The following is a 25,000-nucleotide window of genomic DNA, read 5'->3' as shown; positions in this document are numbered from 1 at the left end:
TTCGCAATAAAATCCTACGACTATTCGGCATTTCTCCATTAGAGCACTGCCGTATTACGTAATGTAATTGTTTATTTTCTGAGATTTGTCCAACATGGCAGTTGTAATAGCAGTCACTCTTGGCATAACCTGACTGTTTAGAAAATGGCTCAAAGCTATTATTCCAAAGGTGAGAAACTTCATAAAAAGTGATTATGAGAAACGAGCGTTGGGCCAGTGTTTACTTTACATGAGGTGAAAAACACACTCTGGAGCCAAAGATGCAGCCTGTGTTTTCCTTTAGAGAGCAGCCAGAGAACCTCAGCAATGCTTGTTACAATTAGCCTGTGTTGAAACAAGGTGTGTGTGTGTGTGTGTGTGTGTGTGTGTGTGTGTGTGTGTGTGTGTGTGTGTGTGTGTGTGTGTGTGTGTGTGTGTGTGTGTGTGTGTGTGTGTGTGTGTGTGTGTGTGTGTGTGTGTGTGTGTGTGTGTGTGTGTGTGTGTGTGTGTGTGTGTGTGTGTGTGTGTGTGTGTCTGTGTGTGTCTGTGTGTCTGTGTGCGTGCAGGCTGGTTAAATATTTGCCTGTGCTCTCAGGGGATTGGAGGGGCGTGAAACAAAGACTTCAGAGCCCAAGTGATAAAAGACAGGAAGAGCAGCGGAATAGAGAGACAGAGAGAGAGAGAGGGACTGAAAGAGAGATAGATGAGATGAAAGAAGGAGAGACAGAGAGAAAGAGAGAGAGGGGAAGATAGCAGAGGGCCAGGTTGCAGCAGGTCTCCGCTGTGTGTGTGTGTGTGTGTGTGTGTGTGTGTGTGTGTGTGTGTGTGTAGGTGTGTGTGTGTGCGTGTGTGTGTGTGTGTGTGTAGGTGTGTGTGTGTGTGTGTGTGCGTGCGTGCGTGCGTGCGTGCGTGTGGTGGGGGGGTTTCTGCAGGGACCCTCAGACAGGCAGACAGGGAGGGCTATGTGTGTGACAAATAAACCTGTGTGATTAACGAGCTCCTCCACTCAATATTAATTAGCCGTGTGAACTCCTGTGAACTTTACACATAGGGAGAGCAGTGCCTTTCAACCACTCCGGTATACACACACACACACACACACACACACACACACACACACACACACACACACACACACACACACACACACACACACACACACACACACACACACACACTCACACGTTCTGGTGTCATGTACACACAACATGCACCATTATACACTTGGTCCTGTGTGGAGAGCCTTCTTTGTGTGTATGTGTGTGCAATCATGTACTGAATACAGTGTTTGTGCAGTACTCTCTCCACGTTCACACATAGGGCCCAAAGCGTGCTTGGAATCTTTATTTATTTTCTATTGAAATTCTATCAAATACTGTATGTGATAATTACAGATGCAAAACATTGCGTTTTTAAGTTTCAAAAGATTGATAGTTGAGGGCTCAACACCGCAAGACAGGTTGCAAAGGAGAGTAAGGGAGAGAGAGAGAGTGCACGTCCCTGATAAGTGTGTTTCTGTGTTTGTGTGTGCGTGTGTGTGTGGTGTACATGTGTGCATGCATTTTACGTCTGTGTGCATGTGCATGTGTATGTGTGTGTGTGTTTCTGTGAGGAGTAACATTAGGCTTCCAAGGCCAACCGTCCAACACATCAAACAAGTTCATTCACAATTTAATTCTATGTACCTGTATCTGTATGTTATAGGCCTGTTTGTGTGTGTGTTCTCCCATGATGCATTGGAAGAGGGTTTGTCTCAGAGTTTCCACTGTTAAGCCGCTGCTTTCTGCTGAGGGCGGCTTTATTTAACAGAGCTATTGGGAAATATGCATTGTGGAGGACGCTCAGCCTGCCCTCAAGCTGTCAGAGGTCCTGCATTTAGAGTTGAGAGGGGGGGGGGGAGAGAGAAAGGGGAGAGAGAGGGAGAGGAGAGAGAGGGAGAGGAGAGGGAGGGAGAGGAGAGAGAGAGAGGAGAGGGAGATGAGGGAGAGAGAGGAGAGAGAGGGAGAGGAGAGAGAGGGAGAGGAGAGAGAGGAGGGAGAGGAGAGAGGGGGGGGGGGAGAAAGAGAGGGAGAGCAAGAAAGAGCAAGAGATAAGATAAGATAAGATAAGATATTCCTTTATTGATCCCCTTGGGGAAATTCAGAGGGGGATAGAGAATCAGACTAGGAAATAGGGAAAAGTTGAAAGAAGTGGTGATATTAGAGGGAGAGCAGGCAGTGTGCTGATAACACCATATTAAATAGTGACTTGTCACATTACGACTTTTCTTCTACCTTATGTATTCTTATCTATTGTGTTCTTTATTGACTGTTGTTTATTTTAATTTGTTTTAGTTTTATGCCTGTCATGTTTATTTAGGTGCGATACTCTTTATAAGCCTCTAGGGGTTTTTAATCTCACCTGCACAATCTGTTTAATTTGTTGCTTTGTTATTTTTGTTCCATTGTGCAAATACATTTAATCAAGAAAAAGTCTGTGTGTGTGTGTGTGTGTGTGTGTGTGTGTGTGTGTGTGTGTGTGTGTGTGTGTGTGTGTGTGTGTGTGTGTGTGTGTGTGTGTGTGTGTGTGTGTGTGTGTGTGTGTGTGCGTGCACCACAACAGCCTCCCTCCCTCTTATTGTGCCTCAGTCAACACGAATGGTCTGAAGGTGGAGAGACAGAAGTGGCCGTCCAAGTGCTTCACAAATGACTCTAATCTCTTAATGCAGCCAAGCTGTTTGCCCAGACATTCTTTTTTTTTCGTCAATGGTTTCAAACTCTCACCATTGAGAAATGCGGGAGTGGGAGGGGTTAACAGCAACTGCAAGCTTTGCTATTGGTTCAGAGCCAGTAATTTTTCTCTCACACTCACAATCTGTTTTCTCCTCCTCTTCTCCTCTCCCTCCAGGCGACGAAGGGGATAACTTCTACGTGATTGACCAAGGAGAAGTGGACGTAAGTGTTTCACATGGGGAGAGATACAGACACTCTACACTAGGGCTGTCACTTTAACAAAAAATCTAATTCAAAATTCGTTGCAGAATTGTAGACAATCTTTAAATAATGTGACAGCCCTACTCTACACACACACATACACTCTCACACAGCCACGTTTTCCATTCCTTGTGTGGACATTCCATTGACTTACATTAATTCCCTAGCCCCTTATCCTAACCTTAACCAAAACCCCTACATGCCCGACCCTTAACCCAACTCTAACCTAACCCTAACCTCTAAAACAAAAATATCCCCCAAACATAAAGAATTAAATGAAAATCAGTTTTCAGTTTCAGTATATTTTTTTTGCACAGTTTAAAAATATGCAAGAATTACAAATAATATGTGGTTTCAAGTTCAAGTTTCAAGTTTCTTTAATAGTTGTCATACAGAAGTACAGAATACTTTTATACAAAATGCTTCTTACTGTTACGCTCCAGAGACTGTGCTAGACAAGATAGTATGAAATAAAATAGTATAGCATGTAAAATAGAAGTAAAAAAAAAAGAGTCAGTGTTCAGTATAGACATATGTACAATGTTCAATGCAGAATAGAAGTAACTGAGTTACCATACAATATACTATGCAATGTACTAATACAATACTATATAGTGCAGAGCAGAAATGGGATGAGGTACAATTTAGGTACAATTTACAGTAAGGTGTACGAGTTGTAGTGTAAATCCTTTTGTTATGGTTTGTAACCGACCCCAATCGCACAACACAAGACAGGTATGGTGGTTTGCCAAGAAACAGATATTTATTGTGAACAGGGAAAAAAGGGCACTGTCCCTTTAAGGGAGAAAACACAAAGCACTGGAAACACAAGAGGGGAAGGTAAAGTGCCTTTAAGAGGCGGGCAGGAAAAAGGGAACACTATGGGAAAGTAAGGGAACGCCTAAGGGAAGGTTAAGGGAACGCCTTGGGACAGAGGAACTAGAGACTAGGTAAACCAGGGACAAGGAGAACTAGGGAGAGAGGACTAGGGACTAGGAGAGCTAGGGAACAGGAGAAACGGGGACTAGGGGAACTAGGGACAAGGAACTAGGTGGAACTAGTAGGGGAGAACTTGGGACCAGGAACTAGGTGGAACTAGAAAGGGGAGAACTAGGGAACAGGAACTAGGTGGAACTAGAAGGGGAGAACTTGGGACCAGGAACTAGGTGGAACTAGAAGGGGAGAACTAGGGAACAGGAACTAGGAAACAGAGGGGACAGAGGCCCGCGGAGGCGGGCTGGGAAACAGGGAGGAACTGGGAGGACTGGTGGAAATCATCTGGGCCGCTCTGCAGGACAGAGGAGATAGTTAATGCACAAAAGGGAAAAAGCAGAGCAGGTGCAGAACAGTCCAAATAACAAAGTGAACAAAGTAATAATATCTTCGTGTGACAAACACACAGGGGGAGATGTAAAGTCCAAAAATACTATTCTAAGTGAGAACCAAAAACAGAGGCAATACGCTGGGGAACAGCAGCGGGACGAGGGCAAGGGGCATTACGCTGAGAGATGAAATGTCCAAACTAACTTACAGAGGCAATACGCTGGGAGAGTGACATCACAATCAAAACTCACCCAGGCGTATGCGTAAAGGTACAGGAACAGCAGCGGGAACGGGGGCAAGAGGCATTACGCTGAGTGAGTGACATCACAATCAAAACTCACCCAGGCGTATGCGTAAAGGTAAAGGGGCAGCAGCGGGAACGGGGGCAAGGGCACTACGCTGAGTGAGTGACATCACAATCAAAACTCACCCAGGCGCATGCGTAATGGTACAGGGACAGCAACGGGAACGAAGGCATCGCCACCGGGGCGGCTGGCTGTCCGAGCCGAGGGAGAGAGTGCTGGAACAGTGGCGGTGACGAGGGCATCGTCCACCGGGTAGCCGCTGTCGGAGCCGAGGAACAGAGTGCGCGCCACACCTTGGTGTGCGCGTCGGAACAGGGAGCTGGAACAGTGGCGGTGGCGAGGATGTCGTCCACCGGGTAGCCACTGTCGGAGCCGAGGAACAGAGTGCGCGCCACACCTTGGTGTGCGCGTCGGAACAGGGAGCTGGAACAGTGGCGGTGGCGAGGATGTCGTCCACCGGGTAGCCACTGTCGGAGCCGAGGAACAGAGTGCGCGCCACACCTTGGTGTGCGCGTCGGAACAGGGAGCTGGAACAGTGGCGGTGGCGAGGATGTCGTCCACCGGGTAGCCACTGTCGGAGCCGAGGAACAGAGTGCGCGCCACACCTTGGTGTGCGCGTCGGAACAGGGAGCTGGAACAGTGGCGGTGGCGAGGATGTCGTCCACCGGGTAGCCACTGTCGGAGCCGAGGAACAGAGTGCGCGCCACACCTTGGTGTGCGCGTCGGAACAGGGAGCTGGAACAGTGGCGGTGGCGAGGATGTCGTCCACCGGGTAGCCACTGTCGGAGCCGAGGAACAGAGTGGCGCGCCACACCTTGGTGTGCGCGTCGGAACAGAGAGACGCATCGGGGTGCGTCTGCCAGGAGGAGTGTGCCAAGCACGAAGGTCTGGAAGATGCGCGTCGGCGCGCTGAGGTCTGGAGAGCGTGCCAAGCTCGAAGGTCTGGAAGATGCGCGTCAGAGCGCTGGTACGGAGGAGCGTGCCAAGCTCGAAGGTCTGGAAGATGCGCGTCTGTGCGCCGGTACGGAGGAGCGTGCCAAGCTCGAAGGTCTGGAAGATGCGCGTCAGTGCGCTGGTACGGAGGAGCGTGCCAAGCTCGAAGGTCTGGAAGATGCGCGTTGCGCGCTGGTCTGGAGAGCGTGCCAAGCTCGAGCGTCCTTGGAAGATGCGCGTTGCGCGCTGTGGACTGGAGAGCGTCTGCGCTGGTCTGGATGTGCGTCAGGACGACAGCTGCGCGGGGGGTCTGAAGTGGATGACTGGGATGCCTCCCGTGGAAGTCTAGGGAGCGCAGACCAGTCCCACTCTCAGGCAACGGCGACAGCAGGCGAAGGCTGGAGCAAACATCTCGACGCCGGAGAATGGAACAGCATAGGCAGACAGAGGATCTCCCGAAAGAGTCTAGATGTTTAGAGAATATGACTCGGCAAGTATACAACACGACCCCACGCCAAAACGAGGGGAAGCGCCCTGGTATTTAAAGCCCACAGGGGGACTAATTAGCCTGCCACCACAGGTGCGAGAGATAATAGAATATCAAACAGGTGTGGCCACTAAGGGTAAGGAACGAGAGGGTGGGGGCTAGAGAGAGTGAGTAGGGAATTCCTAACAGTAGGCTTAAAGAAGACAGAGAATAGGGAATTCCTAACAGTAGGCTTAAAGAAGACAGAGAAAAGGTAGTGAGCAGCGGGCAAAACCTCACACCTTTACCAATAAATATAAAGTGTAAAGTGTGTTTAGGTGTTCTAAAGTGTGTAAAGTGGGTGCTGCAGTGTGTTGTTTGTTTAAGTGAGTGTGTGCGTGTGGGTGTGTGTGCTGTGCGCATTTGATGGTTGTTGCATAGTGTTTATTGTTCGTTGAGCAGCCTGATGGCCTGGGGATAGAAGCTTCTTCTGAGTCTTTCTGTGCTCGCCTTAAGACTCCGGTATCGCTTGCCTGACCGCAGCCGTTCAAAGAGGCAGTTGTTCGGGTGGCTGGAGTCCTTGATGATTCTCTTAGCCTTACCCCTGCACCGCTTGTTGTAAATGTCTTGGAGAGTGGGAAGCCCCCCTCCAATTGTGCGTTCGGCTGAACGGGCCACTCTTTGTAGTCTGCTACGGTCTTGTGCAGTGCTATTCCCAAACCAGGAGGTGATGTTGCCAGTCAGGATGCACTCTATTGTACATGAGTAGAAGTTCTTAAGGATCTTCTGACTGACTTGGAACTTCCTTAGGCGCCTGAGGAAGTAGAGGGGTTGTCGTGCCTTCTTCACAACACTGTCAATGTGTGTGGTCCATGTCAAGTCCTCGGATATGTGGACTCCGAGGTACTTGAAACTGTTCACTCTCTCAACCGGTGCAACCGGTGCAGGGAGAGGCAGAAATTCCCAAAGAGTTTATTCTGAAGCCTCCACCTAAACTAAACAACGTATTTGACTATAAAAGTGATGGCAAACTGATAATAACAAAATAATATGTCTGTGTTGTTCAATCTCATTGTTTCTTTTTTTTTACAGAAGGTATGCCAATAAAAAATTACCCAAAATGTTAGAACTGTTGTGAAAATGATGACTAAATTATGTCTACCCCCCTGGATTTAAGCATTACATCACGAGACAGAGTGGGTTATAGAAATTAGATCACGCCTATGGGTGGTTGTTAAGCCCGAGGCGCAGCCGAGGAGATGGAGAGGAGAGAGAGAGGAGAGAGAGGGAGAGGAGAGAGAGGGAGAGGAGAGAGAGAGGGAGATGAGGGAGAGAGAGAGGGGGGGGGAGAAAGATAGGGAGAGGGGGAGAGAGAGAGAGGGAGAGCAAGAAAGAGCAAGAGATAGAGGGGGAGAGAGAATCAGACTAGGAAATAGGGAAAAGAAAACGTTTTTTTTTTTTTTATTTTTTTTTTATCTACTTTCTATAGAAGCATCTAAGCATAACCGACTTCGAAAGAGGGCGACTTCGAAAGAGGGCCTAAGCCCAACCAGTTTGAAACAAGGCGGACATTAATAAAAAATGTCAATCAATCAATCAATCATTTCAATAACCCACGCTCACTTAAAACGAAAGGTTATCCTATAACCTAGTTATATGAATACTGGCTGAGCGTCTCGCTCTTCGCCATTATGAGATATCTCTTATCTCCTAGCACATAATGCTCACGAAACAACAAATGCACTCACATGCACGTGACCAGGCCACGCCCCTGCGTCCCACTATATGACGCCGGACATGGTCACACTCACCCTTCCTCAGAAAGATTTCCAACACTGAAAACCCATCCAAGGGACCTCAGGGCGCTAAGAGCGAGACGCTTAGCCAGTATTCATATAACTAGGTTATAGGATAACTGTTACGAAGGATCAGATTAAACCGAATATATATATTTATTGATTGATGTATATTGCATAATATTTGTATATCGTCTGATATCCCTTGTGTATTCTTTGTACATATACACGGAATATCCCTTTAACCTAGTACAGACCATAATATTTCGTTCTCCTATTGGACAGCGGTCCCCTAGGCGCCATTGCCATACCCCCAGGGTCTGGTTCAAAGTCACCGTCAAAGACATGCCTAGGCATGAACGGCTCTGCACAAGGATACGAGACAGGAATAGGGCTGGTACTAGTTTGTTCACCTAACGTATAAATACGGCGCAGGTGAATACAGAAGTAGTTCGAGTTACCCAAGTGAAGCCTCACCCACGATACAACGTGCGGTGAAGTAAGGCCTGTTTGGCCCCAAATAGAGCATTGAGACCGCGTGCGAATTGATAACTGAAGTATCAGAGTTTAACGCTGTACCGTCAAGTTCGACCTAGTTAATGTGAAGTACCGCGCACCGGAGAATCTACCCCGGTGAATGCAGAGCCCTTTTCCGGCTGGATTATTATTATTATTATTATTGCGGTCCCGTGGCTGTCGGAGCGGAGGAGAATCGTCTACACCCCACTACTGTGTGGGATTTACCCGTGAGGAACATCACTCGAGCCCGTCTCCAGGAGAGGCTGGCCGGCTTTCACCTATGCTGCACGCATACTTGGATTACAGCTGCTGCTTTCGTCTGCCGATCAAGGGACCAGTACCGACTCCCGTAGCTGGAGCTTATTGATTCCCCGTTGATCCAGAGTTTGCATTCGAACATTTCCTCTCCCCTTGCTGGCCTACAACCGGAGGGACCCTACCAGTATCTCCCGCTGCCTTTACTAGAGTACCATAGATATAATTCCTAAGATTCAGGTTGTATTCATTATCTCCTGCGTAATATGAGAATGGACATACGTTATTGATTTGCTGACGCACATTCTTCTGCCTTATAAGCGCACACTACGTAAAGTAAAGTATTGTTATATATACTATCATTGCTGCTAATAAATATTCTTAAACCCAGTTTTGTGTGGAACCGTGTCATTGTGGAGGTGTTCTCATCATATACCTGTGTACTGTATGGCCAGTAGTAATGTACATAAGACAGTAGTGGTTTAATGATACCATACTTATTAATACAGTCAGGGAATTGTACCCCTCAGTTACAATAACCTTTCGTCATATTATCATACTGGCCAATTGCGTCTCGCTCTTCGCCATTATGAGATATGGGGCAGAGCAGACGCGTGGCCCGACAAGTGTACCCCCTGAGGGCCCGTAAGCCCCAACCAGGGAGGAGGGGAGTCCCGTCCACCCGCCCGTCCTAACGAAGGGGGGGAGGCAGTCAACTCCACCAAAGTGCGAAAAAAGGGGGAACCAGAAAACGCACAGGCGGGACCACGTGTGACACAGCACCCCGTGGCACACACCCCTGCTAGCCCACCAATGGTGGGACGCAGGAGAGGTCCCAGACCTCAGAACCGCCTGGGAGACAGAACCCCCAGCCACGTCCACGAGGTAAAACCTAACAAAGGGACCTGGGGAGGACCAGAAGGCCGCAGCACAGATGTCCTCCACCGAGGCCCCCCCTAACAGGGCAGCAGCCCGAGGGGGGACCTGTCCAGCCAACGTGCAGCAAAGAGCGACGCCCCCGCACAACCAATGTGACAGGTGCTGCTTGGACAGCGCCTCACCCGCGCAAGGGCCACCGTAACAAACAAACAGTTGAACGGAAGCCCTGAGAGCCCGAGTCCTGAGGTAAACCCCCAGTGCACGGACAGGACACGACAGGTGAAGGCCCGCCTCCAACTCACTAGCGTGAGGAGGCGGACGAACGCCTGAACCACAATATCCCTGGAGCGAAAAGAGCTCCGGATATTCTTTGGCACGAAGACTGAATTAGGCCTCAGAGTCGCACCGCTATAGGCCGAATAGACAGGCACTCAGGCCGCACCGAGAGAGCACACAGCTCACCCACGCGCTTAGCGGAGGTGATGGCCAAAAAGAACGTGGTCTTAAGACAGCTGATCCAATGGCACCTGCTCAAGAGGCTCAAACGGGGCCTCCGACAACCGGCCCAGGACCAGTTGGAGGACCCACTCGGAGACAGAGAATGTTCCACAGGCTTGAGACGCAGAGCGCCAAGCAGGAATGTTTCACGAGAGGGTGGCTGAACAATGTTCTGCCCCCACACTCGACCATACGCCACTCCCCAGCGTAAGCCGCGGTAGAGGACGGAGCGTGCGCGTCACAGCCTGCGTCACAGCCTGCTGCCCACGGGGACCCCTGCACCTCCTGGTGTACAAGTCCTGTAGGAGTGGCAGTGCAATACCCGTAGTGCGCTCTGCTGAGTAAACTACTCTGCAGAGCCTTCCTGAGCTGCGTCTGTTCGCCTCCGTTCGCAGCTTTCCGTCGACTCTAAATTCCGTTTGCTGTCGTATTTGAATGTACCATTAAGAGTTCAGTCACGGGGGGGCAGGTGGCACACGGAGATTACGTTCGTCACCAACACCGGGAGACACTGGATTCGCCTGTTCGAATCCTGCTCCCGGCGTTGCTATCAGCTTGGCTGGCCTCTCACACTGATACAATTGGCTGTATCAGGGGGTGGGAAAAGCTGAAGGGTGGGTCCTGGGCGTTGTGGACAGCGACCCCTACAGTTCAATCGGGGCGCCTGCTCAGCAAGGGTTGGAACTAAAGGAGAGATAGTGTGGCCTCCCACACGCTACACTCTCCCCGGTGAGAACCTGCACGGCCAGGTTGGCCTGCCCCAGGCTGCACATGCGTCGGAGGAAAGCATGTGACAGTCTCCGGTCTCCCGGACCAACAGTAGGGGAAAGTACGCAACAACCAGGAAGGGTGGGATGGGAGAAAAATCGGGAAAAAAGGAGGGGAAGAAAGATAATAAAAAAAAAAAATAGTTCAGTCACCCGCTCTTACATGAAACTACAGGCAAGGTTGATGGAGGTGTACTTCTGAGGGAAAGCCCAGGCTTGTCCCACTATGGTGCGACCAAGTGGGAACAATAGTGTCGAATCACTCACTCTGCTCTCCCCTGTTGTCGCTTACCCCCCCCCCCCCCGGTTCCACTCAGATGGCAATCTGAACACAGCACCCCGGAGAAGATCGCCTTTTGTCTTAGGAAAAACCAGCACATAGCAATGGGGGGGGGGGGTTGACGGGAAGTCAAACTGGAAGTGACCTAATGGTCTCACGCCATTAGTGCCCGAGACGGCAGGTAAGAGGAGAGGGGAGAGGGTGGGCCAGTTCAGCTGAGCGTGCCGGAGAGCCTGGCGTGACCTTCACAAGAGGGATGGAGCCACTCAATACTGTCGGCAGAGAGGGTGTGTTGATGAGAAACCGAACTTTGGGCCAACATTAAAACCAGCTTTCATACAATGTTATTTCAACGTTTGCTGCTGTTGGTGAGGGAAATGTGAGGGGATAGGCTTGTTTTTCACTGTCACCGTTATTATTTTCAGTACACACGCAATATAGCCTATATAATATATATCATATTAGGGCTGACCTCGACTAGTTGAATAGTCGACTATATATATTGTTTTTAATAAAAATAATTGTATGTCACTCATTCCATAAGGACGTAGAATAAACATTTACAGATTTTTTTTTAAATAGTCTATTTGCATGTTCTTGGTATCTGTATCTAGGGACATCTATGGATCTCAGGGAATGTATTCCCAGTGTCAGAAATAGTGTGTCTGTTACTAGGCTTGAGTAAATTGTAATGAACCAAAGGAGAATATCAATTATATATTTTTTTTGTATCTACTTTTTTCTCCCATTTTCTATTTTTCTCCCATCCCAATTTCGCATTGTCCAATTCTACCTCCGGTACTCGAGGAGGCAGCCGTCGCATCTTTTCACCTGCACAGCGTGATCTCTCAGCGGCGAGGGTCTGCGTGGGAGGGCCCCGTCGCTTCCTGATTCTGCTGCGCAGGCGCACCAACCGACCTGTAGGAGTCGCTGTCCACAACGTCCGATCCCCACCCACCAGCTTCCCACCCCTAACACTGCCAATTGCGTTAGTATGAAAGACCAGCCAAGCTGGTAGCAATGCGGAGAGCTGGGCTCGAACCCAGCATCTCCTGCATTAGTGGCGAGCACCTTGCCCACTACGCCACTTAGCCGCCCTAATATCAATTCTATTTAAAAATTATCTTTGACTGTGAATAACACCATGCTAAAATGTACCAGACCTGAAAAATCTAAGCAAATGAATAAATGGAAGATGATTAAACAGAAGGTTTTAGGGGCGCCCTCGTGTCGCATACCATAGTGCCTCGCACACCTACGCGGCCGTCCCGGTTCGCTCCCCACTCCCGGCGATATTTGTCGCATGTCTTCCCCACATCTCCTCCCGTTCGCCCTCTCCTCTGTTGGTCCTGTGTGACCAGTAAAAAAGCTGTAAAAATGCTAATAATTATTAAAAATAAATAAATAATAAAAAAAAAAACAGAAGGTTTTGTGCCATCTTTTTTATGATGTACATTTCTCCACCATTTTTCATCATATTGCAACACCGTTTTTTGCTAGACGTTCACAGAAAGGTAGAGAAACTAACTGTAGTTTTTCGGAATTCGAAAGCCCTGAGTCTCTAACTTCAAAAGACTACACTCACTTTTGGCTGCTCCACTTCCTCCTGTCAATATGCGCCGGTTTCCGACTCAATGCCCTGAGATTTCTATAATCTTATATTTCACTAATAACCATTGGTTCAAAATCATTCAAATCATTGGTAAACAAACGTAATGCTGAAAATATACACTTTTACTGTATATCTCGGGCTTAAGAGGTTAACCCTGTGAGGCCCAAATTAAAAAGACATTAGCAACTTCAGAGGCCAGAGGGTGGGACATATAAACACATTTACTATCAAATAGCATTGTGAGGCTGAACAACAGGACCAATTGACTATACATGTGCTTAAAATCTTTTAAATAAACATTTACAGACTTTTTTTTTTAAATGGCTAAAAGTGATTTTGTAATTTCTCACAGGGTCTCACAGGGTACTTTTAACCCTGTGAGGCCCAAATAAAAAAGACATTAGCAACTTCAGAGGCCAGAGGGTGAGACCTATAAACACATGAAGGGTGACGTGACTGAAAAAAAAGGTTGAGAAACACTGTATGGTGTGGCTCTTTGTGGTACAACAGTATTTTTTGTGGCTCTTAAAGGTCGCTTTCACATATAGTTTTGGTGGACTCGGTGCGGTTCTGGGGGTGAAGTTGCAACATTGTTGCATTCTTCATTTGGTTCGCCTGCTTTCACATAGAAATCTGTCAGGCGGACCGAGACCTTCTGAACAATGTCACGCGGTCGAAAAGGGCGCTTGTCTATTGGACAGTGGAAATGTGTGTGTGGCTGCGATCCCGTGTGTGCGCGCGCGCGCGACCCGCGCGTGTGTGTGTGTGTGTCTGTGTGGACTGCGGAGCCCTCCAGATCAGCGGAGCCGAGTTTTGACATGGCATTGATCCATTGTTCTATTGAAGCACATTACCACCATCCTCTCGCTAAACAACTTGTAGACCACGGTGTTTTTATGAGTGTCCACAAGTAGCTGTTTTATTAATAATATAATAAGCTGCGCGCCTCGGTAATAATAATAAGCCGCGTTTTTTCTTCCTTCTTCCCAAGATGCACAGATATATAGATAGATAGATAGAGAGATTAGATGCAGTGTGCTTGTTTTGCAGTGAGTGCTGCGAGCAGTGGTAATAATAATCACTTCCTATATTTGGTTCGCGTTTGGTTCGATGAAGCCGAACCGAGACCGACGTTTTCAGGCGGACCAGAGTTCGACTGTTTGGTCCGCGAACCGAGTTCGACGCGCATTCACACAGACCCGAAAAACCGGACTATCGAATTCTGGTCCGAAAGTCCGGACCAAACAGCCCCTGTGTGAAAGCGACCTAGTCTCTGACTGGTTGGCCACCCCTGGACTAATCGATCGAAAGGAGCCGTAGTCGACTGCCAACCTCTTAGTCGAATGGGGGGGGGGAAACAAGAAGCCTTCAGTCGACTCCTTCAGACACTCCTTAAGCACTCCCCATAGCCCAAATGGAATGATCCCCAAAAAAAAAAAAAATTATATATATATAATTATTTCTTAATTTTTTTTTGCATTCGGTAGTCGACTATCTGCAAATGTTGGCCAATCAAAGTTGACTATACAAATCCTTAGCCGGGGACAGGCCTATATCATATATTTCTTAGGAAAAGAGCAGAAAGAGCAGTCCTCTGTTCTCTTTTCTTCCTATCTGATTATCTCAGTGTTGGAACTTGGAACTTTTGGTCTCTTGAAAAAAAATTCTATTTATTTTTTCTCTGAAATCATTGTAGCCTGAATGAAAACTGCTGACTTCGTGGCTAATGTTCCCTTGTGTTTAAGAGATATTCTCTCCTATACCACCCTTTACACCTTGTTGTCTCTTGCATCATGTTCTGTTAGAAGCCCCCCCCACCCCTTTGTTCTCCAGTGAGACCCAGCATCGTAGTCATCACTCTCCATATGCTGCGCTGGATGTGGCCCCCTCCTGCTGGGACATCAGCTCCTCACTCTGGCTGCCAGCAGGGAATGTGAGGCATCCACTTCCCCAGCCAAGACACTGTCAGCCTGCACCGAGCTGTGGTCCAAGAGACCCCATCTCCTCCACCACCACCACCCCCACCTCCTCTGTCTTTCCTTCACCTCATCCCACCATCTATTCCTCCATCTTTTCTGTCAGCAGCCTCCGCGCCCTGCCAAGGCCCAGCGTCGTTTAAAGCTCCACGCAGGGGTTATTACAGTGTGGAGATGATGTCTCTCATTAGACAGGGCTGTAAATCTGCCTGCACCCCCGCAGACTGGGGAGAAGGCAAAGCGATGCTGCCGCTGTTAACACCCCACCCACGAACACACGCACGCACACACACATTCCACCGACGTGCACGCAGAAGACCACGAACACAAACACTCCTCCAGCGACACTGGGTCGTTCACATGCCTTCCAGTAATTGTTGATTTGTCGTCTCTCAAATTCCCACCAGACACATCATGGGTTATACCGCGTACATATTCCTCCACGCACTCACACAAACTAACTACCCACATGTTGGTTTGTTTGTTGGGTCCCCATTAGCTGTCAAATGAATGACTGTTAGTCTTCCTCACAAGAAAATAATACAATACAAATACAGAATGAATACCATTTAAATAAGTAATGTAATGAGCAACAAGCCCACATGATCCAACACTTCTGATGTCCCGGCATCTCCCACCTGCTTCGCTCGATGACCTTCATTTGTCCTCGTCTTCAGGGTGGCAACGCAGCACGGAGCGGTTGGGGCACAGTACAGCTCTGTTGAGTCTGAAGAGCAGCTTAGCCCCGGCCCTGCCCTCCTCTCCTCGGGCCTTTGAAGCTGGTCCCGGTCCAGTAAAGAGAGGACTCCCCTGGGGTCTGCTGTTGGCCCCTGGATAATGGGCCCTGCAACAATCCTCACCATTCACTACAACCACTGGGGAGTCGAGACGTGCAGTGGATGAGCATTCTCCCTCACTCTCTCTCTCTTTCTTTCTTTCTCTCTTTCTTTCTCACTCCCTCTCTCTTTCTTTCTTTCTTTCTTTCTCTCTCTCTCTCTCTCCCTCCTTGCCCTATGTTAGTGGATAGTGTGTCGGCAGGTGAAACCGTAACGGCCCCAGAGTCTAGGTGAATTAGACTCACTGAGGTTGTATTGTGTGGACTGCTACAGTAACTGTGTGTGTGTGTGTGTGTGTGTGTGTGTGTGTGTGTGTGTGTGTGTGTGTGTGTGTGTGTGTGTGTGTGTGTGTGTGTGTGTGTGTGTGTGTGTGTGTCTGTGTGTGTGTGTGTGTGTGTGTGTGTGTGTGTGTGTGTGTGTGTGTGTGTGTGTGTGTGTGTGTGTGCTTGCGTGAGATTGAGATTGGGACAGCTTTCCCTCCTCAATCATTCAGAGAGAAAAGAGAAAACGGACAGGAGGATGGAGGGGCTTTTAGAGTGTCCCTTCCGAGGGCTTAGTGGGGATCAAATGCTTAAGACCAGGCCTAGCCATCACAGCAAACAGCCAGGAACCTGAGGAGGATCAGAGGCAGCTGAAAAAGAGAGAGGGGGGGGGGGTCTGGAGATGGAGAGGTTGACTAAAAAATGAATGACAAACATTGACCATATTAAGGTGGGAACAGGGTGGAAAGGAATCCCAACCAGAGTATGATGTAAGAGCAAAATGGCCACCGTGTGAATATGGTCAATGCAAATTGAGAGGTGAGAGGTGCTGCACACAGCAGGCCCTTTGGGACAAGTTTGGCTAGAGTTTGTTATAAAATGTTGTTACAAAGTAATTTTTCTTCACGTTAGGTCGATTTAGATGCATTCAGGCAAGTAGCATTCAGATAGATTGCTAATTACAAGTCATACTGTACCGTATTAACAAACACCACAATGACACGGCCACCACCAGTATAACATTTCGGCCCTTGGCCCTCCATGGAAAATAAAAAAACTGAGTTGTGCAACCCTGACACTGGAATGACAGATGACATGACGGGATGAAGTGGCAGAGAGCTAGGAGGTGGAAGGGGTGTAAAGGTGTGGAGCCAGCCATCTAGGGTCAAGATAGGACCCCTGGAGTTGACCCTGTAATGGAATCTAATGAGCTGTGGTGACAGTGTCATGTTCACATGTCTGTCCTGAACCCTCTGCCACAACACCCCTGGTCGATATACACAGTAGAGACATAGATGGCAGGCTGGGGTTTACACAGGGCTGACTTTATTTGAATTGTTATATAAATCTGTTCAAGTCCATTATTACAGTAGGAAGTTAGTTGTTTTTTCATTCATAAAAAAAAGTTTCTTTGCGTCTCCTTGCAGGTGTATGTGAACGGGGAGTGGGTGACCAGTATTGGAGAAGGAGGCAGTTTTGGAGAGTTGGCCCTAATCTATGGGACCCCCAGAGCTGCTACTGTCACGGCCAAGACGGACCTGAAACTCTGGGGCATCGACCGGGACAGCTACCGACGCATCCTCATGGTACAGAAACACGCTGAAACATAATTTCCATGTAACTTTACATAAAATTCAAAGTTGCATGCAACACACATTAGCTTCGCCACCATAAAAACAGCTTGATTGATTGATTGATTGAAAACTTTATTAACAGATTGCAGAATGGGTACAGTACAGTACAGCTCAATACATACAATTGTTAAGGGGATGCAGACCAGAGAAAGACTTTCGTCTTGACAACCCGTCACTTGAATTAGCCTGCAAGCTAACGTTATGCTAGCAAGCCTTTCTGTCAATAAGTTGCCTCTGGTTGACAAACAGTAATTATGATCTGAGACAACAAGGCTAGCTGTCCCTAAGAGACAGTAGTGCTTGTTTGCCCAAGTGACATGCTGCTAATGTTTGTTTGGTGAAACACTTGATTATGTCAAACTAAATAAATACTGCCTCTCCAAAGACCAGAGCTCTTTGCTAGTTCAGTATTGATTAAAGACTTAAGATATTTGTACGACACAGAATAGCTTTACATTCATAAATCAAATCGCAGCAGTGAAAAGTTCAAGATACCAAGTGCATCACATCAGCTGCCTGCTAACGTCAGCTGATGCAAACAGATGCAAATAGTTAGGTGTATATGTTGTAATGTTGTGACAGTGCACCAGTACTGTCGAGGAGGAATGGTTTCAGTCATCTTTTATTACTAGGTACAAAGTACTGAAGCTGCTCCATAGACTCATACTGGGTCCAGCTGGAAGCCTAGTCTCGTTTCATCTGTCGTGTCATCTTCTCACCAGATAATCATCTGGGACGTGTCATAGTGGCCACATTTGCATCTTCTCACTGGATGATGTAATTTTGGACTTTTTGTTCTGGAAAATAAGAAGAGCGCTATCAGTGCACTAATGTTTGTTGATATGCTGGAGGAAAAAACATTACCTATATGCCGTCTCAATAAACCATGCTAAACTGCAACAAATGCTCGCTGCATGGTAAGCCCCTTTGTTGGAGAAAGAAAAATCTTTGGAATTCAAATTGCGCCTCTGTTTACGTTTCAGTTTAACTTGCCAGAAATTAACCAGTCCTTTTTAGAGACACAAATGATTCAACTCTACCACATTCAAAAGAGAATAGTCTACAATAGCTGCTGTATAGGCAGTGCAGGATAGGGCTGCGTGGGCTGTTCCACAATGTCTATAGCAGGGGTAGGCAACCCTAGGCACGCGTGCCTGCATAGGCACGCAGGGGCATTTGCATAGGCACAGGGGGCAGCATTAAAAAAATAAATAAAAAATTATATATATATATATATATATATATATATATATATATATATATATATATATATTTTTTTTTTTTTTTTTTTTTTTTTGCTTTGAAATATTATAGTGAAATATTTTGCACTGTTGTCACATTTATCTTGTTGAAATCCTCCCACAGGTTCTTTTTACTACCACATATTTAATTGAGGACTTTATTTGTTTATTATTTCAATTTAGCTGGAAATACATTGCTACATCATTCAGTAACATTTGCAGAGCCTTATAACAAAAACATTATTACGGTCACCATTGTGACCAGTGGGATTAATCAACAAATTGTATTATTTATTTTTCTATTTCATTGAACATTGCACATGTTAAAAGCAATTTTTTTACTCAAAATGTGAGTATTACCAAGTCAACTTGTGTTCTTAAAACAATGACAATAAACATAGTTTTATTAGGTTGAAATAATGTGGTTGTGTACTTATTTTTCTGTTAACTTATTATGGATTGAAAACTGAAAACCTTAATGCACAGTAACTGAACTCAATATTTTTAAGTTCTGGTAACTTATTATTATATTTTTTTTACAGTGTAGTCTTGCGATCAATCAAAACTTATTTACACGATATACCTCACATTCACCCTCCATTCACATCCTGGTGTTCTCCATTAGGCCTGTAGGTGGAGCTATGACAGCACACGTACAGTACACACACCAATGGTGTGTGATGTGTCCAAAAATGAATGGGCAAATGTGAGTGAAATGGTCGCACTGTATGCAGCTGTTTGTCTGCATTGCATCCCCCCCCCCCCCCCCCCCCCCAACTCAGATTTAGGGTTGATACAACCATCATAATAATATTGTTAATAATAACAATAACAATAATGATGTAATAATGTAAAAATTATCATTAAAAAGACCTGATTATGAGAAAAAAAAATTACGATGCATGGAATATTGTTGAGGCACACTAGTTACAACTATATTTCAAACAGGCACTCCATGTCAAAAAGGTTGCTGACCCCTGGTCTATAGTATATGAATGCACCACATGTGCAGTCTACAACATGCATGGACAATACATAAGCCTATAAAAATGCATTTTTGCACACATGCAAAAACACACGTGCATGGTGTACACGCAACATAGGAATCATAATGTATCATACAGTATCTACACACTTGTATCATTCTCCTGGATTCAGTGGCAATGATTCCTCTGTGCTTCCTCACAATGGTCTACGCTTCTCAAACACAAACACAGTAGCCTTCAATCAAATACCCCAAATATGTGTGCACATGCATACACACACACACACACATACACACACATGCACGCACGCACACACACACACACACACACACACACACACACACACAGCGAGTGTCTGTCCTCTTGTATCTCTCTCTCTCTCTCTCTCTCTCTCTCTCTCTCTCTCTCTCTCTCTCTCTCTCTCTCTCTCTCTCTCTCTCCCTCTTTGATTTCAAAAGAAGGGAAAGAGGAAAAGAGGGAGGGAGTGAGGGGGGAGAAGAGAGACAGGTTCAGCGTTAATGCCTCCACACACACTTTCCTGTCCTAGAGCTTATCTAGCAGGAATGTCTAAATGTTTAAAGAGGGAACACAAGGTTCTCTGCCATAGCGCTCTCTCTCTCTCTCTCTCTCTCTCTCTCTCTCTCTCTCTCTCTCTCTCTCTCCCTGGTCATGGCCCCTCCTCTTGTTTCTTCCCTTGTGCTCCGACAGTGGCTCCAGAGGTAGAGCAGAAGGTTTCGGGTGCAATTCCGGCTCCTCTCTGCAGGGTGTCGAAGTGTCCTTGAGCAAGACACTTAACCCCTAACTGCTCCCGATGAGTAGGTTGGCACCTTGCATGGTCGCCTCTGCCATCGGTGTGTGCATGTGTGAGTGAATGAGTGAATGTGAGTACCGGTAATGGGGGGGCATCTACTTCTCAGATCAGTCCAGCAAATATACATGTATATACACACTGAAGGATTCTCAGACCCCTCTTGGGAACTTATGATGTAACCTTCTCCATCTGAGTCTCCTGGGCCCTCATTCATCAACGTGTTCTACGCACAGATCTGTGCTTACCCTGTGCGTACGATCATTTCTAAGCAAAGAGTGGGATTCATCAATTTCGATTTGAACTTGACTCCGTGCTTACATCTACGCACAGGTCAGACCAGGCGTACCTGGCGCCCAGTGGTAGAATATCGTTACTACGCATAAGCACTCCTCAGTCCTGCATTAGTTTCAAGGCGGAAATAAGCTTCCGTGCATTAGTGTTCAACTTCTGTATGACCCGTAATTCATTATAGTTCATTGTAAAATAGCGACAGTAGTGTAATTATAACGGGCTCACACGCGAACAAGAGGTTGGCCTGCTTGTTTGGCACGGGGGGCAGACGCAAAACACCAACCTCCAAACGCGATTAGATATTGTTTCAAATAAAAAGCAAATTATTTTGTGTGTCATGTTTCCAAATAAGATTGGTCACGAAATGCTTTCTACTTCAATTTGTTGGTTAGAATAGATGACCTCCGTTGAAACTTCACTGAGACTAACAGTCTATTTGTGAGCTCCCGCACAGATGTGATGATAATAATAATAATAACAATAATAATAATAATAGCTTCATTTTATATAGCGCCTTTCAAGAGACCCAAGGTCGCTTTACATAGATAGGGGGGGGGGGAATAACAAAGTAACAAACATAGTGGACAGACACACAACATATATATATGATGATGGAATTCATTCAAGATCCTCTCCACCCTCGGGTCTTTGCCACTGCGGCACGGTCCATCGTGATATTGGAGATGGATCGAGCAATAGACTGTTACTGTAGCTGTCAAAGCTCCATCACAAATGCAGTTATGTGAATAGAAAGGGATTCCACTCAGTCAATGTTGCGATGCGCATTTGCCTGATACATGTTATTTCTGGATGCCGGGAGGAAGGCGATGCTGAATGTTTTCAATTCATTAAATAAAACGGATACCTTTTGCAAGGGTTTACTGACTGTCATACAAATAATCAACCAACTACATACTGTAACTTTTCAGTGCACGTTCTTATTTACATTGTGACAACAGCCTTGTGAGTTCCCGCAGTGACCCGCACACAGACATGATGGAATTCAAGTTCATGTTTGTATTGATCACATATAGGCAGGCTACACATGGCGTATCTGCTACATCATACATGGCAGTAAGATTCATTGTTCTTGTATATGCTCTCGTATTATTGTTTATGTAGGCTACCCAATACTGACATCAAAATAGATTGTAGTATGCCTCTAGAAATCATATGCAGCAGGTAAAAAATTGACGGGAGATCCATCGCGATTTGGAATCAAATTGAGGAGAACTTTAATCCCTGGGTATTAATCAAACAACACGGGAAAAGGCAGTCATCCAGCGCGGTCTTTATTAGCCGACAACAAAATAGATGCCTCTAAAAATCATATAGCCAATCGAACACAACTAATAAAGGCATTCATATTACAGCACGGTTATAATGACACACAACCAACGCCAAACAGTGGTCAACGAACGGTCTTTATTAGTATTTTGAGCTGTCCAGGCAGAATTGCAGCAATGGTCTTAGGGAGCCGTTGATATCTGACATCACCGTTTACAAATCCGCCTTTTATTTATCCCATAATACGCAATAGTGTCTTCTTGGTTCGACAGCAGTGAATTCTCCGTGGAGTTTCTCAGAGTTCCGCTCGGGTCAGTCCATTATTTCACATCCCATGGGGGGATGTGAAATATATGACCATATATGGATAATCATGCACGAGCATTGACGGTAGAACAAAGTTCTACGGAGGAGCATAGAGCCTGCGTACGCACGTGTGATGAATCCCGACTTCCCTGTGCGTACACTGGTTCTACATTCCGTGCTTACGTGTGGAAATAGAACATGTTCTACGCACACATTGATGAATGAGGGCCCTGGATCTTGGGTAAGAGGGCCCAGCCTATAATATCAGTGGTTTTTCCAGCACACCAACCCCTTGCTCTCTGTGTCGTGGGGCTTTGCAGCGTGGGTTACAGTGTGCACGCACAGGTCCAATAGGCTGAAGCAAGATGCTTTGCCCACAGTCATATAACTGGGGTTATAACGTGTAACCGTCATTCTCAGGGTTTCAGAGAGAAATCTGCATGTCACTATGGAGAGACAACCCATCTGATGGTGACTCACAAAGGCTCAGGAGCAGAGAACAAAATAAGCACCCGCCAAACGCCAATGGCGTGTAGATTTCCTATTTGGCTGGTAAATTACAGAGACTACTCAGCCACTCTGGCGTGTAAAAGAATTGGGAGCCATATGAGCATATTAGAGTATTATATCAGGGCTATACAGTGCGAGCATTTCACTCGCATTTTCCCCTTAAAATAGATTTGTGCGAACCGGAAAAATCATTTAGGAGCACAGTGTGTGAGTAATCGTCTTGCGTAGTGGCCGTGTCAACAACTGCGCAATTGTCATTTCATAATAGACACAGAGCAGCGTGGACCAGCTCACCAACTCATCTCGAGTCTGCTTCTATGTGCAACGAAAACTCTGTGAGCAGCACTTCCAACATGCTTTTGCATCCTCGCCAGTCCTGTATACCCACGTCGCGCTAAAACAATAACTACTGTAATGTTATCTGCTAACTGAGTACTCCAACTAAGCTAACCTGCTAACGCTAACTACTGCTAACGCTAATCACTGGGGATGCTCAGAGGCATAGTGAGGGAAGGGGGGCTGAGAATCTGTCTCTCTCCGTCTATCTCTCTGTGTGTGTCTCTCTCTCGCTCTCTCTCCCTCTCCCTCTCTACATCTCTCTCCTGAACCTATTTAATTCAAAAGGAAGATATTGATGGACAGTAGCTATAGTATATAGCTCAGTAGCTGTAACAGAATAATTGTATTAATTACTATTGATTAACTATTAACTATATCAATAGCGTTTAAATTATAATGAATTAAATAATTGTATAAAGAATTTTCCATGTTCTGTCATCTAATAATATATTTAATTACCTTTCCTATCTGTATCTGTATCAAAGTCAAAATGTTGGTATTGTGACAACACTACAACATACAAAAGCAGCTTGACAACCGATATCCTTTGTGTCTAGTAGGCATGGGCCAATGTGTGATGTTGGTGATATGTGCTATTGCACAGATGTTGACCCTTAGTATGCATACGCACGCACAGTATAATATGCATGTAATAAATAGTTTGTTAATAAACTCTGTTACTTGAAAAAATTTCACTGTGCTCCTAAATTTCTTTGTGTGCTCCTAATTCTTTTTTCTTTTGGGGAGAGATTAGCGTAGAGCCCTCTATTATAGTAATAATAATAACACATGGCAATATACTAAAAAACTATTTAAAATTTTTGGCTGGTAAAAAATCTGCCTGGCTGGTAGTTTTTTTTAATCTACCAGCCACATTGGCTGGTAAGCCAAAAAGTTTATTTTGTTCCCTGCTCAGGAGACTCCACTGCTTGATGATGCGATCTGGAGGTGATGATGAGAAGATCTTCAAGTTGTACAAATGTGATGGAAACCCTCGTTTTCTGACACCACATACATCAATGAATATCTAATCAGCCACAGTGTTAACCAACTTAACACCTTAACTCCAAATAAATGAGAAACCTTCCACATACCCCCACGGGTAACTCAGCCACCGCTAAGAGTGAACACTTGGCTCAGTGCAATTGAACTTGGGCCTTTCAGCTCAGTGCAGAGTTGGCGCTGCCCAGTGCTCATGTCACCTCCAAAGCACATAGTTTCACAGAGGGCACAACATGCCCTGGTTACCTTTCTTTTAGGAGATTCTCTCTCTCTTTCCCCTCTCTCTCCCCTCTCTAATCTCTCTCTCCACTTTCTCTCTAATCTATCGTTCTCTCCCTCTTTCTTTTTCCCTCTCTCTCCTCCTCTCATTCCTTTGTTCCTTCCACTAACAGCAGCAGGGAGAGGAGGGTGAATCCAATTCAATTATGTGGACCTGCAGTTAATTACTGCTGTCAATGATTTGTTTGCTGTTTTTATAAAGTGTGTGGTATTCTGGCAGCCTCCTAGGCCAAGACAATGAGTGTGCACAGTGTTTGTGTGTGTCTGTGTTTGTGTGTGTGTGTCTGTGTGTGTGTGTGTGTGTGTGTGTGTGTGTGTGTGTGTGTGTGTGTGTGTGTGTGTTGTGCGTGCGTGCGTGCGTCAGTGCGTGCGTGTGTTCTCCTGTAAAACTGCTGAGTGCCTTTGCCTGTAACTGGTTAGATAGAGGCGCTGGGGGTGGTGTGTTGCTACCTACTGTAACTGGTTAGATAGAGGCACTGGGGGGTGTGTTGCTACCTACTGTAACTGGTTAGATAGAGGCGCTGGGGGGGTGTGTTGCTACCTACTGTAACTGGTTAGATAGAGGCACTGGGGGGTGTGTTGCTACCTACTGTAACTGGTTAGATAGAGGCACTGGGGGGGTGTGTTGCTACCTACTGTAACTGGTTAGATAGAGGCACTGGGGGGGTGTGTTGCTACCTACTGTAACTGGTTAGATAGAGGCACTGGGGGGTGTGTTGCTACCTACTGTAACTGGTTAGATAGAGGCGCTGGGGGGGGTGTGTTGCTACCTACTGTAACTGGTTAGATAGAGGCACTGGGGGTGTGTTGCTACCTACTGTAACTGGTTAGATGAGGCACTGGGGGGGTGTGTTGCTACCTACTGTAACTGGTTAGATAGAGGCGCTGGGGGTGGTGTGTTGCTACCTACTGTAACTGGTTAGATAGAGGCACTGGG

At 46.4% G+C, this 25,000-nt stretch overlaps 1 protein-coding gene across 1 annotated transcript in view; it reads left to right on the top strand.

Annotated features, from left to right (window-relative positions):
* The window catches only part of LOC311247684 (cAMP-dependent protein kinase type I-beta regulatory subunit-like), an 87,376-nt gene that overhangs the window by 2,909 nt on the left and 59,467 nt on the right, over positions 1–25,000 (top strand). Inside the window, 2 exon segments of the mRNA XM_084338694.1 lie at positions 2,866–2,912; positions 16,805–16,963. Coding sequence (XP_084194820.1) covers positions 2,866–2,912; positions 16,805–16,963 — 206 coding nt within the window.

Source organism: Notolepis coatsorum (assembly GCF_963971535.1).
Source record: "Notolepis coatsorum genome assembly, contig: SCAFFOLD_386, whole genome shotgun sequence".
Classification (NCBI taxonomy): domain Eukaryota; kingdom Metazoa; phylum Chordata; class Actinopteri; order Aulopiformes; family Paralepididae; genus Notolepis; species Notolepis coatsorum.
The sequence above is the reverse complement of the archived record's forward strand: the minus strand, read 5'-3'. Positions and strand labels throughout refer to the sequence as shown.